General features: G+C 36.2%; 1 protein-coding gene across 1 annotated transcript; it reads right to left on the minus strand.

The window, feature by feature from the left end:
• Positions 1 to 8,748: 8,748 nt before the first annotated feature.
• LOC111161996 (olfactory receptor 1052-like) lies at positions 8,749 to 18,544 on the minus strand. Its single transcript, XM_022526123.1, has 2 exons — positions 18,511 to 18,544; positions 8,749 to 9,710 (listed from the first exon to the last, which is right to left on the minus strand). Exons 1-2 carry the CDS (start codon positions 18,542 to 18,544, stop codon positions 8,749 to 8,751), a joined length of 996 nt encoding a protein of 331 aa, XP_022381831.1.
• Positions 18,545 to 20,430: the final 1,886 nt, after the last annotated feature.

Consider the following 20,430-nt stretch of genomic DNA (forward strand, 5'->3'; position numbering starts at 1 on the left):
ACCCCAGGGATCCTGAGACCACACTGTCTTACCTGGGATTCTGCCCTGCTTCACCATCTAAGCACCTTTAAGCCAGGGACATCCCCCACCATAGAAGACTTCTAGAAGTTCTGATTTTGTGCTCTGCTCCTTATAATATTTTTCAGTAGCCTCCTTAAGCTGGCTCCCTTCCCTTGCTGTATCTTCTGATATATTACCCTTGATTCACATCTCCACACCACCTACCTTCCAAAGAGTGGTTGCTTTTATATTTGTAGAATTGCAGCATTTCTTTTCTCACATCTCCAACTGATTTCACAGGTGTTTAAAATGACTTGATAACTATCTAGCTAAATTCCAGGGATCAGATGAACTTAGGGTCCCCTACTCCTCCACCACCTTAACTCTTTTTCCTAATCATATTATTTTTTAAAATGATACTTTGTTATCTGATAATGATATATTTATAAAGTGCTTTATAGTCTTTAACGCTCATGCATTCTTATATTTTAGTCTAATAATTCAAGGCACATGAATAAAAGGGAAACACAACATTCATTAAAAATTCCAAATCTTAGGTCCTTGAGGAAATTAAAGTTTTTAAATTTCAATAGAAAGTTGGTACTGAAGTTAAATATAATTTTAAAAATCTAAGTGTAAACTGTGGAAAATAAGCCTACAAGTCTTAAAAGAGGGGAAAAAAATTTTTTGCCTTGGCAATAAATGAAGTGTTTTGTTGACTAACCTTAAGGAATGTATTTCCTCAAAGGAAACAAAATGGGGAAAAACTAAATCAGGGTAAGTGGTGTGTTTGTGAAAACCCTTACAACACATAAAGGAAACATCTATTCATGATTTATTTCAATAACACAGAGCAATGATGAAAATTTTTAAATCTAATTTTCATGTAAATTGCTGACCTACTTAAAATGCACACACACACATAATATCAGCACATGGAAACTTTATCTAAAAGAAAATCCAAATGATTTCACATGCTTGTGGCCCAGTTAATTCATTGCTATGGATTATATGAGCTATTTTTACCTGGTCCAGATTCCTATTGTACAGTTCCCTGTAATACAGGTGCCTGGGAACAGATGAAATAATCAGAACTCATTGTATAGTCCAGGGCTTCCCCAACTTTAATGTGAATGTAAATCACCTGCATTTCCAACAAGGTCCTAGGTGATGCCCAGGCCACTGATCAAAGGACCAAGCTTTAGTGCCAAGAGTCTAGGCTATTCCCACCTAATAATCAGAGCTGTCCTAACTTCTAACCAGTGTGTTAAAAGTCCTTTCTTAACAAATTTACCAAGAAAAATTCTACATCTTGTCTGAAAATTTAATTCCAGCATTAATGTTTCTTTTGGCCCTTTATATCTCACCTGTGCTTCTCCTAAAGCAAAGGGGAAGGGAAGGCCAATTACTACCTTTTTTGGTATGCAAGAGCCTTCCAGCTATAAAATTCTTCAAGCTGTGAAATTCTTATTTTCTTTCAATATCTTCCAACCATCTTGGAAGTGGGTAGTTTTCAATTGGTAGTGGGTAGTTTTCAATTCAAACCAATTTAGTTCTTCCATAAGGTCTATTATAGCCCTAGGCTAGGTATTAAGAAATCCAAAGGAGATAAAATTCTTGTTCTCCCCAAACTTATAAGCTAATGAGAAGATAAACTGTTGTAAGAGGCAGAGAGCTCTGTAACATTTTGTTTATTTTTAAAATGGTTATTATTTTTTTAAACTCATCTTTGGTCATACAACCTCTGCTTGAACAGCTCTAGGAATAGGACACTCATTACTGGATCCAATCCCTTCATTTCATTTTTTAAAAGATTTTATTTATTCATTAGAGAAAGCAAGCAAAAGCAAGGGAGGAGGAGAGGGAGAAGAAGAGGGAGAAGCAGACTCCCCGCTAAGCAGGAAGCCCAATGCAGGGCTCAGTCCCAAGACCCCCAAGATCTTGATATGAGTCACAGCAGACTCTTAACCAACTAAGCCACCCAGGCACCCTTCCTCATTCCATTTAGATTATGAGCTCCCTGAGGTCATGGTCTGGGCTTTTTCAATTCTGTGCTAAAATCGAGTCTGGGGCTGGCACATAGTATATAAATGTTTGATAAATGAGGAGAGGCCATAAGGAACATCTATGGAAGTAGAGATAAAAAGTTTCCTTAAAGACTGAAACTAATATAACACTGTATGCTAACTAACTGGAATTAAAATAAAAACTTAAGAAGCTAATAAAAACCTCTGGCAACTATATATTTTAATATTTTAAAAATCTATCCAATTATTGATTTTATATGCCCAAAGTATAGAACTGATGCACAAATAAAATCTAAATTTCAAAGGAAAAAAAGAATAAAGACATGGCATTTCCGTGGATCCTAAAGGAATGGGCATTTGAGGTAGTAAGAACAGAGAAGCAAAGGTGTGGAGGTTGGATGCCCAGAGTTGGTTCTGATTTACAACAAATTTTCTTCCTCTCATATTTGTCCCAAACCACACATCCCTTTAAAAATAGGAACAGTAAAACAAACAAACAAGAAGAGTAAACCTATAGATTCGTTTCATTAGAGCATGGTTTAGGATTTCATGTCATATTTCCATAATAAAGACCCAGACTAATTCACCTGTGAGGGCTCTTCCATCTCAAACAGGCTTTGGTGATGATGGAAAGATGTCTTTGTTCTTGTCACCAGTTCAATTTTGGAAAACTTCCTACCATATTTGTGATTAGCCAGTCAAAGGCACTTCAAAGTGGGGTATGTATTTCTCTATCCTCTTTTGTACGTATTATAAATTCCACTATTATTCTTCTTACTTAATTCTTATTGAGTATATGCTATGTGTCAGGAGGTGAATCACCTCCATAAGTTCTCAAAGCAACTTTAAAGTATAAATATTATGAACCCCATTTTAGAGATGACAGACCTGATGCTTCAAAATGTCCCAAAGTCTCATTTGTGACCACTGAATAACCCTCCCTCCCACACTAATGTATGATTCAGGTAGCTCTTCACAATTCTGCTTACTTGATTCATTCCAAGCTTTTCTTGGTAATCCACTTAGCATTTTGAATTGAAATCTCTTCATCTTTCTGCTTAATTGAGATGTATAAACATAAGTATAAAGGTCTTACATATATTATTTCTTTGTTTTTTAACCTCCAACTTCCTGTTTCACAAACTGAACTTAGACTAGATAAGCAAGCATTTTATAATAAAGATAGTAATGAGATTTCATTACTGGAAATGTTCAAGCAAAGTCTACATCTCCTGCAGAGAGGATTGATTCAAGTCTTAAAGATCATTCAAGTTGTTCCAATATTTCCTTTCAGCCCTGAGATTTTATTATTCTACCAATGTCATTATACATCTGAAAATATGGCATGAGTAAGACCATGAATATTTCATATTTTATACGGCTGGATCAAACCCTGTTGGGTCCCCAATGTTGGGTCCCCCAATAATGGGTCCGTGATTAAAGAAGCAAGACTGATACAAAGCGAAGGTCAAGCAAAGCTTTATTCAAGATATAAAGCATCGAGAATCAAACCATCCGGCCGGGGCCACGCCTCCTACAGAGAGCGCGACCCCTCCCTGCCTCACAGACTAACTTTTACAGAGCAAAGGCCATGTGGTTGGGCCTGGCCACACACAGGTGGCGAATGAGATTGTAACAGAGAGAGAAAACTGCACAGTCATGCTAGGTCACACATAAGTGACCAATTGAATTACAATTTAGCCTATAGTAGACATTTGAACTAACCTATCACCTTGGTCAGAATTGGCACCCAAAAGGCGGGGCCCACACTCCTTGGTAGCTAGGAAGACAGTTTTACTGATTGGATGTCTCCACCTGACCCAACTCATCCCTGCATTTGGGCTGTTATCTGACCTGACCCACCCTTGTATTTGGGCTTTGTTACCTGGGACTGGTTTCCCGGACTTGCTTTTAAATAAGTTCCCCGGGGGTGGGGGGGAGCGTCAATTTAAGTTTTACTGCATAAACAACAAAATGGCTGTTCAACCGAGGTGGGGCCACTCTGGCTAAATAGGCCCTCACAACCCAACATATCAGTGTATGCCTTAATATTAACCTATCCTAAGGACATCCCCTTCTAGGGGGATGAACATCTTCTAGGATGGTTAACATTTTACATGACTGAAAGCTTCCTTGCCTCCAATATTTATATATACACATAATATATAAATTCCCTTATTTTAGGTTATGTATTTTATTTAATGATTTCAAAATTTTTATTTTGAAACAATTATAGATATGTAATAATTTGCAAGGAAATGTACAGTATTGTCATTACATTTTTTAATGAAAATATATGGGATTTTTAATGTTAAAAGTAGTATGTGTTCTCTGAAAAATTTCACATAAGTCAAAAGTACATAAAAAGTAAATGAAGTATCTCCACCTTCATAAAGTACTCTGCTCAACACCACTGTTAACAGTTTGGTGTGTGTTCTTCCAGTCCTTTGTTAAATTGCATACATGATGGCCAAATAAAAGACGCCAGCTTAACAATCCCAGACTTCTTTCCATCCTTGCATAGCCCTGTCTAGAAGCCCTATGATTGTAACAACAGCCCCAAATATAATAGTAGCTCCTGTTTATGAGTGTACCAGGATGTATTGGGCTGGGTATTTGTACACATGATCACAACAATCCTATACAGAAAATATTTAGTAGGATTTGCAGGTGAGGAAACTGATACTTAAGTTTGTGCAGCTACTTAAGCAAGCCTGGAATTTAAGGTCTATCTAATTCTGAAGGCCATTACCTTTTCAACTCATGGTCTATAGAGAATGTTCAGTGGAATGAAGAGAGAGAAAACCAAGTAGGGAAAAATATCTATATCTTTTTAATTCCCTGAGAATTCAGCCAAATTAACATTAAAGAAACCAAAAACCCAAAAGTTAATGTTAACACCATTCAAACCAATTTCCTGGAATTCTGCATATAAAAAGAGTCAAATTACTGACTACTTCTCCACCAGTTGTCCCTCTTCCTGGGCAGTCCCAGCATGAGAGCCCTGTGGTGTTCAACAGGCTAAGATTTCTCAGCATCAGTTCTGCCTCAAACATGGTATAGATCAGCATCTCTAAACCACTGTATTTAGCCTTAGGTTTGAGAAGAAGGTGGCTTTATAGGGGCCTCATAGGAAATCACATATTTGTGATTAGCCTGTCCCATGGACAATATAAAGCCATTGTTAAAATTTGAGTTTCTTTCTATGAATATGATTGTCAGAATGGAAAAGGGCTGACCTTCACCAATCACCTCTCCAGGAGGGGCACATCAGGTCTTTGACCCCGCCATCACGAAGCCTGATACCCCAATGGCATCTGATCCCCCTGCCTACTAAAGCTGAGTGGGGAACCAAACCTTGAGACATAAAGTCTGCTCACTAACAACGCAGACTGAAGTCAGTAGAACAGGAAAAAAAAGAAAAATCTAGCACTTTGGCCCACAGAGAAAAAAGAGATTGAGAAGGGACATTTCTGCTGAAATTGGGAGGGCATTTAGATCCAATTTGGGTACAAACATCTTCCTGACCTGAGAAAAATAACAGCCTGTGGGGACATAAATGTGGCCCCTCGGCCTGTGCTGATCTTGACATTCTCCTTTACCATAAGAACAGAGGTCCCGTGGAAACCTTGTGGCGGCATTGGCTGTTTCCAATCAAACAGCAACAATTCTGCTTCTTCCCTTTCCCAGTCAATAAATCCTCCCAAAAGCAAATGAATGAGAATGAAATTATATAGGAATAACCCTGACTCTATGAGGTTGCTAACAAAGGGACTATGGGGAAAGGAAATCATTCACAAACTTTAGGATCTATTACAGTTAATAAATTGCTTGCAGTATACCTCCCAAACATCAGTCAGTTGCAACATAAAGATAAGAATGTCCAACTAGTGGGGGCACCTGGGTGGCTCAGTGGGTTAAGTGATTGACTCTTGGTTTTTGCTCAGGTCATGATCTCAGGATCCTGGAATTAAGCCCCACATCAGGCTCTGAGCTCACCAGGGAGTCTGCTTGAGATTCTCCCTCTCCATCCCCCTCTGCCCCTCCCCCTGCTCATGCTCTCTCTCAAATATATAAATAAAAACCTTAAAAAAAATGTCCAGCTAGTGAATAAATGTTTCCAAATAGAAATGTTATGCAAATTTAATTATATTAATTTAAACAAATATTTTGTGTGTGCCTATTATCACATTATAATGCATCATATAAAAATGTCCCTATGCTTTCTCCCTGAAAATTAGTCCTTTATGTCCTGTTTGTGAAAAATAAAGGACTAACACATTGTATTCCATATTATTTACTATAAACAAAATTTTAAATATTATTTCATGAAAGAATTCAGGCACCCCTCAGGTTTAGAGTAGATAATGGCTAAAGTAATTCTACTCTGGTACTGTAGAATTCTATTCTGCTATTGTAGAAATTGATGTATGAATGGAAAAATATTTAAAATATGTCATTACACAAATGCCATCAAAATGATAATGAAAATATGCACAATATTTTGTAATATGCTCTTAAGAAGTAGATATATCCTGACACAGGGCACAATTTTCTCATTTGTGATGGTAAATAAACTACTTACCATTCTCTCTCACAGAGAGCTTTTCTGGGGGCACTTTGGTGGCTCAATCAGTTGAACATCCTGCTCTTGGCTTCACCTGGGTCGTGATCTCAGGGTCGTAGGATTGAGCCCTGAGTCAAGCTCTATGTTCAGCATGGAGTCTGCTTCCCCTCTCCCTCTCCTTCTGCCCCTCCTCCCACTTGCTCTCCCTTTCTCTCTCATATAATTAATTAATTAATTAATTAAATCTTAAAGAGAAAGCCTTTCTTGCTTTGTAAGCAGGGCTTGCTGTTCTCTACTCTAGTTCTTGGAATGAAAAGGATACTCTCTGGCAAAACAGACTGCCGACTGCTGTGTCTCATGTGAAGGGTGTGCCATTCCAGGAGATGCCTTGAGCATATTCATTGCCTAATGCAGGCGTCAAAAGTTCTTTGATCTCTCAATGAATTCATTTTTCTAGAATGGACTTTTATAAACGCCTGTGGACCAATCTTTTGAGAATACACATGTCACCTCTAAGCAGCTGTTCTGGAATTCCTCAGAGTGCAAACACAACTCAAGGGCAACAGCCTGAATAGAAAGTATAGAAGTGATGAACAATTAATTCTCTTTTGGATTCATTAAAGTTGTGGCAATCATCTTTTCCCAGCATGCAATGAGGAGTTCAACTTCCTTTCTCTTTAGGGACATTGATGAGTAAATTTCAGTACTAGATTTCTATTAGGAAGCTGGAGGTGATGGAAGCTTATGAGATTGGCTTCTCCTCATTATCATCAGGAAGAAGAGAGGGAAGTGTAAGTGTGAGCTTATCTGATTGGATTCCATGAAGCGTGGAGAGTTTTCCCCTCAGACTTGGACTCCTCCATATTCTGTGCTCTGCCAGTGCATGTATATTGGAGCTATGGTACTAACAACCTACTGTTTGGGCACTAAGCCCCTCCTAGTTAGGGCTGCTCACCTGGATATGGTGCTTCCTTTCTTCCCCACCAACATCCTTACATCTTCATGTCCTCAAATTTCTGGCAGTACTCTGATCTGATGATGATATTATTAATATGGAGTTCTAAAGGAGAAAAAAGCAGAGCCATCAAATAGCTCTGTAGGTTATAGTTGGGAAAAAGGTTGTAAGTTTGAAAATCTTGTATTTTACTTCACCAAAATTAGGATAAAAACATTAGATAGTGTCAAGAGTTAAGTGTTTAAAGTTCAAACACTCCCTTAGCAGCATGAATTTTTCTATACATGAAGGAGAAGTACAGAAGTAGTGCTTATTAAAGTCCTTAAAATCATTATCCACCAGGGAAATGCAAACCAAAATTGCATTGATATAGTACTTCACATATACTAGGATGGGTGTACCAAAAAGAACATATAATAATAATGTGTTGGTGAGGAGGTAGAGAAATTAGAATCCTCATATACTGCTCTTAGTAAGGTAAAATGGTGCACTGTTCTGAAAACAACTTGGCTCTTCTTCAGAATGGTAAACATAAGGTTATCATTTGATCCAACCATTCCACTCATAGGTATAAATTCCATAATGATAAAAATATATGTTCACTAAAAAGTGGTACATAAATGTTTATAGCAATATTACTCATAATAGCCAAAATGTGGAAACAAACAGAATGTCTATTTAAAGTGATGAATGGATAAGTAACATGTGCATATCCATAAAATGGAAATCACTTAGCAATAAGAATGAATAAAATACCAATACATACTACAAAATAGATGGGATTTGAAAACACCCCAAGTGAAAAAAGCCAGACACACAAGGCACACACTATGTGATTTTATTTATATGAAACATGTAGAATAGGGATATCCATAGACACAGAGAGCAGATTAGAGGTTTTCTAGTGCTACTAAAATGGGCAAATATGGGGGGGTGACTTTTTTTTTAAATATGTGGGTACTGGATTTTTTTTTGGGAGCAGTGGTGGATTATGAAAATGTTCTCATATCAGTGGATTGGAGAACACAGGAAATTTTAGATCACAATGTGTGAAATGCTTGGCATAGGTGTAGCTTGTTGTCCTGGTGGAATGGAGCATTACAGTTGTCAGAAGATCCTATATAGACACCACTGTTATAATTCAACTAAAAGGCCCATGTTTTTATTATGCAAGGAATTTTTCAGAATGAAAACTTCATCTAATTGTTGATCTCATTAGAGAGCCCACATTCCCTAGTTAACTTCCTCAGGGCACTCTTGACCTCCTTGTTTCTCAGGCTGTATATGATGGGGTTCAACATAGGTGTTATAACACAGAAGAACACAGAAATCAGGATATCCATGTCCAGGTTGTAGCCTATGTTGGTTCTGTCATAATTGAAATTGGCCGCTCCAAAGAAGACCACTACCACAGTAAGGTGGGATGCACAGGTAGAGAAGGCCTTGCTCCTACCCTGAGCAGAGGGAATCCTAAGAATGGCAGAGATGATGAGTATGTAGGACACTCCAGTAAACAGGCAGGGACTCAGGCCAATGGTGGCACTGGCCACATGGAGCACAGATTCATTCAGAGAGGTGTCTGAGCAGGAGAGCTTCAGGAGCAGTGGAATGTCACAGAGAAAGTGGCTGATTTGCTTGGGTCCACAGAGCGTGAGTGTGGCTGCCAGTACTGTGTGTGTCACAGAATTCACCAGCCCACACAGCCAGGACCCAGTCACCAAAAAAACACAGACCTTCACACTAATGAGGACTGGATATTGAAGAGGGTGGCAAATGGCTACAAAGCGGTCATATGCCATAGCAGCCAATAAGACACCCTCAGTGCCGGCACATGTCACAAGGAAGGAAATCTGGGAAAGGCAGCCCTCATATGAAATGGTCTTCTTCTCCCAGAAGAAGTTCACCAGCATGACTGGAATGGTGGTGGATGTATAGCAGATGTCTAAGAAACTCAGGTTGCTGAGGAAATAATACATTGGAGTGTGGAGAGCAAGACTGATTCTAGTGGCTGTTATTATGAGCATGTTCCCTGCAATGGTTGTCAGGTAAACGATCAAGAAAACCAGGAAAAACAAACCCTGTAGTTTGGGGTGGTTGGAAAATCCCAAGAAGATGAATTCTGTTACATCTGTTTGATTGTTCATTTCAAATGGTGTCAGAGCTACAAAACAATGAGGTTTGTAGGAGAGTCTTCAGAGAGATCACAACTTCTCACTCACCAAATCCAGCCAGTTCAGGCCCAGGGACCTCCCATGGATTTACATCACTGTTGGTGGGTGAAAATAAATGGTCAAACCAACATTAAAATGTTGGTCAAATCCAGCAATAAACCACTAACCTCTTCATTAGAGCAAACTCATGTAGCTTGATTTCATTGTCTTAGTAGTATCTGCTATTGTTGCCCTTTCTGGTAAGCATCTCATTTTTCTTTCATTTTTTTTCTCAAGAAATAACATTTCATTGCAAAATTCTTTTAAATGTAGAAAGACAGGGGGACCTGGAATGGCTTAGTCATTAAGCACCTGCCTCCAAGGGTCCTGGAATTGAGCTCTGCATTGTGCTCCTTGCTCAGTGGGAAGCCTGTTTCTCCCTCTCTCTCTGGCTGCTGCTCCCCATGCTTGTGCTCTCTCTCTGTGTCAAATAAATAAATAAAATCTTTAAAAAAAAAAAATGTATAAAGACATAAGTAAAAATTCAGTCACTTGTAGAATCAGAGCCAGTGTTACCTTTTGGTATTCACAACTGTAGTAGTGGGTTTTTGTTTTATTGTTTATTTTTTACAGTTATGTAAATCTTGATCTCTATTTGTTGCTTTAAAATATTAAGAGCACTTGTTATGATAAGCCCTGGATGATGTATGGAATTTTGAACCACTATATTGTACACTTGAAAGTGATAACACTATGTTAATGATACTGGCATTAAAATAAAATATTAGAAACAAAATTTCCAAAATTAGAAAGGAAGAAGTAAACTATCTCTATTCACAGATGACATGATCCTATGTATATAGAAAATATCCAAGAATCCACAAGAACAATATTAGAGCTCATAAACAAAGTCGGCAAAGTTGCACACACAAATATCAGTTATGTTTCCATATACTAACAATAAACAATCCAAAAAGGAAGTTAAGAAATCCATTCCATTTATAGTAATATCTAGAAGAATTAAGTGCTTACAATAAATCTTACTGAAGAAGTGAAAGGTCTGTATACTAAAAACTACAAAACATTGCTGAAAGAAATTAAAGAAAACAGCTAAATAAAAAGGCACCTATGTTCATGGATGAAAGGACTTAATATTGATAAGATGTTAGTACTATCCAAAGTAATGTATAGTTTCAATGCCATCCCTATCAAAATTTCAGTATCCTTTTCCCACAAAAATGGAAAAATCAATCTTCAAATTCATATTCAGGCAAGGAGCCCTGAATAGAACACCAGGATACAAACACCTGTACAAACACATACAAACCAAAAACCTTCCTTTTATGAAAAAGGAAGAATGACTCACATTTCCTGACTCCAAAACTTACTATAATGCTACTGTTTTAATTAAAACAGTATGGTATTGGCATAAGGATGGACATACAAACAATGAAATAGGATGGAGAGCCCAGAAATAAATTCTCACATAAATTCTTTTTTTTTTTTTTTTTTTTTTTTTTTTAAATTTATTTTTTATTTATCACAAGTAGGCAGAGAGGCAGGCAGAGAGAGAGGAAGGAAAGCAGGCTCCCTGCTGAGCAGAGAGCCCGATGTGGGGCTCGATTCCAGGACCCCGGGATCATGACCTGAGCCGAAAGCAGAGGCTTTAACCCACTGAGCCACCCAGGCGCCCCTCTCACATAAATTCTTACACATATAAAATGATAATCTCACATGTTCAACTTTTGTTGAAAATGACCATTCAATGACGGAAAAGACAGTCTTTTCAACAAATGGTTCTGAGAAAACTGGATATCCACATACAAAAGAATAAAGTGCACAAAATTAACTCACACTATGCACAAAATTAACTCAAGATGGATCAAAGACCTAAACTTAAGAGCAAAAACTATAAAACTCTCAGGAGAAAACATTGAAGAAAATCTTTATGCTATTAGTTTTGGCAACTATTTTATGGATATGACACCAAAAATACAGGCAACAAAAGAAAAAATATAGATAAATTGTACTTCATCAAGATTAAGAAAGTGTCATCAAAATACACCATCAAGAAAGCAAACAAACCTATAAAATAGAAAATATTTGCAAATCATATATCTTATAAGGGACTCATATCCAGAATATATAAAAAACTCCTAAAATTTAACAATAATCAAAAAAGAACTCAATTCAAAAATAAGCAAAGGACTTTAATAGACATTTCTCCAAAGATAATATAGAAATGGCCAATAAGAACATGAAGAGATGCTTAATATCATTTGGCTTAGAGAAATGCAAATCAAAAGCATGAGCTACCACTTTTCACCTATCAGGATGATTATAATGAAGAAAATGGAAAACAAAATACATTAATGAGGATATGAAGAATTTGGAACCCTCAGGAATTGTTGACAGGAATGTAAAATGGCACATCTACTATGGGAAACAGTTGCCAGTTCCTCAAAAAGTTAAACATAGAACTACCATATCACCCAGAAATTCTATTCCTTGGTACATATCCAAAGGAATTGAAAGCAGGGACTTGAACAGGTGTTTGTATCCTGGTGTTCATAGCATTATTATTCACAATAGCCAAAAACAACTTAAGTGTTCATTGAAGAATGTTAGGATAACATTTTGTGATATATGCTTATAATGGGCTATTATTCAGCCATAAAAAGGAACAAAGTTGGGGCACCTGTGTGGTTCAGTGGGTTAAGCCTCTGCCTTCAGCTCAGGTCATGATCTCAGGGTCCTGGGATTGATCCCTGCATCAGGCTCTCTGCTCAGTGGGGAGCCTGCTTCCCCCTCTCTCTCTGCCTGCCTCTCTGCCTACTTGTGATCTCTGTCAAATAAATAAATAAAATCTTAAAAAAAAAAGGAACAGAATTTTGATATATACTACAACATGAATGGATCTTGAAAATATTATGCTGACATTATGCTAAGCCAGACACAGAGAGGCAAATATTATATGATTTCACTTATATTATGTGCCAAGATTTAACCTCAGTCAATCAAACATTGCATGTTTCCTGAAAAAATAATTAATACAATTGCTAGCTTTCTGTTAAGTTATCCATTCTGATAGGTTCACAGCCATTCAAGTATGATTTCTGTACCTTTTTCAATCTTGGATGTGAGACATCTTGAGACAGATATCCTACTTTCACTTACTAGATGTAGATGGCTAAGTCAACTTGACTCCTCTGTTTCCCAGTCTGATGACTGCATTCTCAAGAAGTAGCATGACATGATATAAGCAATGTGTCCTGTATGTAATAGATGTTCAATCAACTGTAGTTATCATGGCTATTATTTTTAATCCATACAAAAATATTTTAATATATTTTCTTTGACTCTGCTTTCAAAATTGTATAAATATGATCCCTTTTCAATATAGTCACTACTGATAACACAGTCCAAGCCACCAATTTCTCTTGCATCAACCACTGTAGCAGACTTCCATTTCCATCCCATCCCTGTTCCCATTTAATTTGTCTCCACACAGCAGCAGCAGCCAGAGTGAATTTTTATAATCTAAGCTAAATTATGCCACTCCTAAACTCAAAACCTTCCAAAGTTTTTCCATTTCACTTATTTTAAATCTAGAGATCACACCTTGGCCTACAAAATCTATGGGATCTGACCTCTGACTGCCTTTCTGATACTACTTCCCACTGTTCTTCCTTTTTGCTCACTTAGCTTGAGCTACACAGAGCTGCTTTCTGTTTTTAACAACACCAAACACCTTCCCATTTCAAGAGCTTGTACTTGCTATTTCCTTTGCTAGAAACACTTTCCCTCCAGATATTTGCTTGTTCTATCTCCTATTTTCATTGAGGTTTTTCCTGAACTGTTACAGTCTCGGGGATACTTTTTCTAACAATTCTATTTAAAATAGAAGTCACATCACTTTTTATCCCCTTACTTTGCTTTACCTCTTTTTGTGGCACTTATGCTACACTTGGCATGAAATTATTGATATATGCACTTCTGTTTGTAGTATAAGTTCTATGAGGCCAGAGGCTCAGTTTTGGTCATTTTCTATCCCTAATACCTAAGAGAGAGCCTAGCATACAGCTTATGCTCAATAAGTATTTGTTGAATGAATAAATATATCTATATTTTAGGTGACTATGGAATTAATTATATTTCCTGTGAGAAAATCTAGTCTAATTCTTTTCCATTTTGCCTACTTATGCTTATTCTTCCATATATCTCTCTTCTGACCTGTGAATATCAACCCATCATGCCAATCAATCTACTTTAATCTTTAGAGTACAAAACTTTACACATTGGGAATTTTAACATCTTACTCTATATTGGCTTTTTTTTCTTTTTTTACAATTTTATTTATTTATTTGACAGAGAGAGATCACAAGCAGGCAGAGAGGCAGGCAGAAAGAGAGGAAGGGAAGCAGGCTCCCCGCTGAGCAGAGATTCCCAATGCAGGTCTCAATCCCAGGACCCTGGGATCATGACCTGAGCCGCAGGCAGAAGATTTAACCCACTGAGCCACCCAGGTGCCCCTCTATATTGGCTTTTTATATAATAAATTATCCTCATTAGTAAGAAAGCAAACATAAAACCTAGCTTATTTTTATTTTTCTCATATAAGTTATCAATTACAGCAAAAGCTATCTTGTTAGAACCCCAATTGATATATGTTACTTGATTAACTTTTAAATGTGCCCCAAATTTGTCTCTCCAAATTACTGAAGAGACAGAAGGATTTACCAAATTATTTAATCAGCAACCTTGATCTCAACCTGAAGGGCAGCCTCCCTACAAACATGTTCAATCACATTAAACTGGAAATCATATTCTCAGATGCTGTCTTGTTGGAAGCAGGGATCTCTCTAAACCCTAAATATCTCTAGCCCCTCTCTACTTTAAAATCCTGCACTGGCCTACATTCTCTATCAAATTAATTTAACTCTATCAAGTTCAAATTATTTTACATGGGTTCAGAAAGAAATCCAGATTTGCCAAGTTTTGAAATGTACCATTTTGGGGGCTTTCTTTTTTTATGTAAAAATATTTTACTTTGGTAAATTTTCTAGCAACATGATTATGTGAACAGATTTCTAAGGCCACCACCCAAGGCTGTAGAAAAGGCTTTTGTAAACCACAGCTTTGAAGCTTGTTCCAAATGCAGTAATGATGGATATAGTGTACTACACTGGTCAAGTTGTGAGCTCTAGAGTTAGATTTCTTAGGATCAAAACTCACTTTTGTCATCCTTTAGTTATGAGATTTTGGGCAAGTTACTTAGTCTCTGCTTAATATTTTCATGACTAAAATAAGGATTGAAATAAAAGGGCTCATGTCTGAAATAGAATAATAAAAAAATAATTCAAAATATAAGTGGGCAAATATAGCATTTAAAAATAATTTTAAAAGACTCTAACCATTTAGAGAAAAAATAATAGCATGCATTAGAGAGCTTATAACATAGATAGAAATGAAATATATAACAATAGCAACACAAAGGTTGGATGAGAACGTGATAAAATATTTTGTATTTTTCTTGCAATATACATTGTCATAAAATATTAATTCAAGGTAGACTATATTAAGTAAATAATGAATAATAAAATACATAGACTAAGCACTAAAAACTAATACAAAGTATATCCCAAAACTGACAGATGAAATGAAATAAAACAAAAATAAAAATTCAATCCAAGGGACGCCTGGGTGGCTCAGTTGGTTAAGCAGCTGCCTTCGGCTCAGGTCATGATCCCAGCGTCCTGGGATCGAGTCCCACATCGGGCTCCTTGCTCGGCAGGGAGCCTGCTTCTCCCTCTGCCTCTAATGCCACTCGGCCTGCCTGTGCTCACTCTCTCTCTCTCTCTCTGGCAAGTAATTAAATAAAATCTTTAAAAAAAAAATTCAATCCAAAAGAAGGCACCAAGGGGTAGATGGGACAAATGGAAAACAAATAGTAAAGTATTAGACTTAATTCAACCATATTAGTAATACCAGGAAATATAAATAAACAAAATATTCCAATAAAAAGAGATTGTTAGACTGGATTTAAAAATAAACCAACTATACCCCTTTTCAAGAACTGTACTTTACATGTAAGATCTTGGATATGTTAAATAAAAGGATGGGAACAAATACAGAATTTAAAAGAAAACATTAAACAAGTTGATGTGTATGCTTTAAGATAGATTGCCAAAAGTAAAAAGGAATGTTTATAATAATAAAAGGGTCCATTTATCAAGGAGACATAAACAATCTGAGGGTTTTGCAGGGGCAGGAGGTGGGAAGTTGGGTGAGCCTGGGAAGTTGGGTGAACCTGATGGAGGGCACGTATTGCATGGAGCACTGGGTATGGTGCATAAACAATGAATTCTGGTATACTGAAAAGAAATTAAAAAAATAAAAAATAATTAAAAAATTAAGAAAACATAACAATTATAAAAGCATCTAATAACAAGGGCACGTGGGTGGCTCAGTCCTTAAGCATCTGCCTTCGACTCAGTTCATGATCCCAGGGTCCTGGGATCAAGCTCCGCATTGGGCTCCCTGCTCAACAGGAAGCCTGCTTCTCCCTCTCCCATGCCCCCTGCTTATGTTCCCTCTCTGACTGTGACTCTCTCTCTCTCAAATAAACAATAAAATCTTAAAAAAAAAGTATTTAATAACATAACCAAAATATTGACAACAGAGTTGGGCAAGTTCACAGTCACAATTGAAGATTTTAATACTCTTCTCTCATTAAAAATGATAGAAAGTAAGCAAAAAATTCAGTAATATAAAATATATTATGATAACAGCATAATCCTGACATCAAACTGTGATATGGTCCTTATAAGAAAATTACAAGCTAATATCTTTCACGAATATAGACACAAAAAATCTGAACAAAATATTATCAAATCACATCCAATAGTAACATAAAAAGGATATTGCAACATTAACAATTACGTTTTATCTCAGGAATATAGCTTGTTTTCCACTTAAAAATCATTGGCATCCTCATATAAATAAAATAAAGGAGAAAAACTGAACATTTCCATGTTCACATTTGACAAAATGCATTTGAAAAAGTCGTCACCCATTTGTAATAAAAAAAATCCAACAAACTGGCAATAAATTAGGACTTCTTCAATCTGGTTAAGTGTATCTACAAAAACCTTACACATACTATCATACTTAGTTGTGACATATTCTGCGTAATATGTAAAACAAAACAAGGATGTTTACTGTCATCATTTGTACTTGAAATTATACTTGAGGTTCTAACCAGGGCAATAGGGAAAAACAGTAAAAGACAAAACTATTCGAAAGAAAGATGTCAGCCTGCTTTAATTTACAGATGTCATAATTTTGTCTGTATGAAATCAAAAGGAATTAACAAAATAATAATTAAAAATCACAGGAAGCAAGGTCAGTATACAAAGATCAATTGCATTTCTATAACCAACAAACACTGGAAATGTAATTTAAAATAATACCATTTACAATAACTTTAATTATCAACAAGTATATAGGAATAAATTTGACAGAAGATTTACAGGATTTCTCTATTGTAAAGTACAAAATACCACTGAGAGAAATTATAGACAAAAGTTATCTTACAGACTAAATGCAATCCCAATAAAAATTTCAGTAATTTTTTTGAGAAAACTCCAAGCAGAGTCTAAAATTTATATGGAAAGTTAAAGGATCTAGAATAATCAGGATAAACTTGAGGAACAAAAATAAAGTTGGAGAACTTATACTTCCATATTTCGAGAGTTAGTATAACTTTAAGTGATTAAAATAGTATGGCATTATTGCAAGAAAAAACAAATATATCAATGGAACAGAACAGAGAGTTTAGAAATGGACTGACAAGATTAATTGATTTTCAGCTACTAAAGCCATTCAATATAGTAAAGAAATATTTTTAGAAAAGGAACTGGAGCAACTATATGTTGCCACTATGTACATATATATACATACATATACATATATCAGAAATACATATTGAATATGTGCATAGAAAATAAAGAATTTTGACTCCCAACTTAAAGGAAAAATTGATAATCCTACTTCATGTGAGTTAAGAATTTTGCTCTTCAAAAAACACTATTAAAGATAAATAGCAGTCAAGAGACAGGGAAAATATTTATCTCACAAAGGCATCATATTCAAAATATATTTTAAATAATTATAAGTCAATAACAGAAACACCAAAGACAAATGAATAACCCAATTGAAAAATGGAGACATGAACAAATACTTTACAAAACACAACAACTAAATGGCCAGTATATTAGGAAAAGATACATCAACATTAGGTAAATGTAAATTAAAACAAAATGAAATAGGTTAAAGAGGATATTCTTTCCTGTTCCTGATTTTAGGGAGAAAGCATTGAGTATTTTACCATTAAATATGATGTTGGGTATAGAGTTTTTTAAAAGATGTCTTTAACAGTTATGGAAGTTGTCAGCTATTCTTTAATGAAAGTTTTATCATGAATGGATATTAACTTCTCTTGAATGATTTTTCTACATCTATTGAGATGTATTTTCTTATGATCCTACTTCTGGGATTCCAATTATCTGTATAATTGGTGTTGTACAATAGTGCTCAGATATTCTGGAGTTTTTGTTTTTTGTTTTTTTACTCTTATTTCTCTTTGTGTTTTGGCTTGGGTAATTTTTTTGACATACTGTCAAGCTCCCTGATTTTTTTTTTCAGCCGATGAGCCCATAGGAAGCATCCTTTATCTCTGTCAGTGTTTTTTCCCATCTTGCATTTCCACTTGATCTTTTATTATTCTTTCTATCTGTCTGCTAAAATTACCTGTCTGATCTTGCACATTGTCCACCTTTTCCATTGAATCTTCTAGTCTATTAATGACAGTAATTTTAAAGATTTTATTTATTTATTTATTTGTCAGAGAGAGAGAGGGAGAGAGAGCAAGCACAGGCAGACAGAATGGCAGGCAGAGGCAGAGGGAGAAGCAGGCTCCCCGATGAGCAAGGAGCCCGATGTGGGACTCGATCCCAGGATGCTGGGATCATGACCTGAGCCGAAGGCAGCTGCTTAACCAACTGAGCCACCCAGGCGTCCCTAATGACAGTAATTTTAAATTCCTTCTCTGATAACTTTTTACATCTCTGTCATATTTGAGTCTAGTTCTGATGTTTGCTTTATCTTTTTAGACTGTGTTTCTCTTACCTTTTTGTATACCTCATAATTTTTTTTTGAAACTGGAAATGTATAGAACATTAGAGACTGAAGTAAATTTGTGTGTGTATGTGGGGGTGGGCGGTGCTTGGAGATGAGCATATCTTTCCTCCTGCTAGGCCTTTACTGTAGGAGTTTGAATTAATGGAGTGAGGAGCTGGGCTGAATTTGGTTTGTCATTTCTATGGTTACCCTCAGTGCACCACAGGTTTCAAATTTTTCTAATGATATCTTGAGCTTAGGGCTAGGCAAGTTTGCCAGAGTTTTTATTTTTCTCAATTTTTACTCCCTGCTTGGTTTTGGATTTTTCTTTTATACTGCTAACCCTAGAGATAATCTGTTTAATGAATATTTTCCATCTGTACTCAACAGTTAGTTTTATTTATTATTTGTTAGTGGGCTGGTGGGGAATAGGAAAGAAGTGTTGCCTAATGTTCTGGTTAACCGTTAGTCTTAAGTTCTGTGAACCCACGTCTTGGGGTATGGCCTTGCTTCTTCCCCAGATTCCAGTGCTGGGTCTAACATATATTCCTTCTCTTCCCTAAGGGAGAGATGTTTTTTCTGTCCCTTCCCCAGCTGCAATGTTTTTCCACAGTGTCCCAAGATGACAGGTATTTTCTGTTGCTTTTGCCCTTCAGATTACAGTTTTATTTCTGTAAGAAAAATGTAGTAAAAGAGAAGAAGTTTTGGGAGCAACTGTTACTTCTCCCACCATCCTCTCCCTGATAGTCTCTTTTTTTTTGAAATTTTCTGTTGAATATTTCCTGGTCTTCACCGCGAGATGTGGTGGAGTTCATGGAGGAAAAGAAAGATGGTGAAAACCTTCTTGTCTATGCTTGTCTATGGCCCCCAGGGACTTCACATTCTCATACTAGCCCACTCTTAGTGTTTAACAATTCATTAAATTCACAAAGAAGCTGAATCTTATCAGTTTATATGGTATCTGATGACTTCTTCTCTAGGTTAAATAAAAAATTCTTGTATCCTGTTTTCTCTGTAAGAGGCTATATCTCCCCAGTTTTCTGTTTAGTATTTGCCCTGAAACCTCAATTCCCTAATGGGTTCAAGAAAAGTCATTTGTTTGCATTATGTCCAGCTTTACAGTTATTGTTATAATACTGGAAACCAGACTTCTTCTAGCTCTCTAAATCTCAGAGTTGAAACTGAAAGTCTATACAGCCACTTTTTAAAATAATTTGGAAGTTTTTAATAAAGTCAAACATACAATTATTCTATGAACCAGAAATTCCATCCCTAGGTATATATATAGCCAAGAAAAGTGGGTGTATATGATCACAAAATGATTTACATGATAATGTTCCAAGCCAATTTCTTTAGTAATAATACAAACTGTAAATGGTTTGCCTATCAACAGGAGAATGGATGTAAAAGTGTGGTATATTTATGCAATGGAATAGCACACAGTTATTTAAAATACTGATACATGTATAAACACTGATGAATCTAAAACACTTTTCTTTAATGAAGGAAGACAGACATAAAAAAATTTGTACTGTATTTTCTTTTTTTTTT

Source organism: Enhydra lutris, unplaced genomic scaffold, assembly GCF_002288905.1.
Source record: "Enhydra lutris kenyoni isolate GAN:26980312 unplaced genomic scaffold, ASM228890v2 scaffoldscaffold88, whole genome shotgun sequence".
NCBI classification, from domain to species: Eukaryota; Metazoa; Chordata; class Mammalia; order Carnivora; family Mustelidae; genus Enhydra; species Enhydra lutris.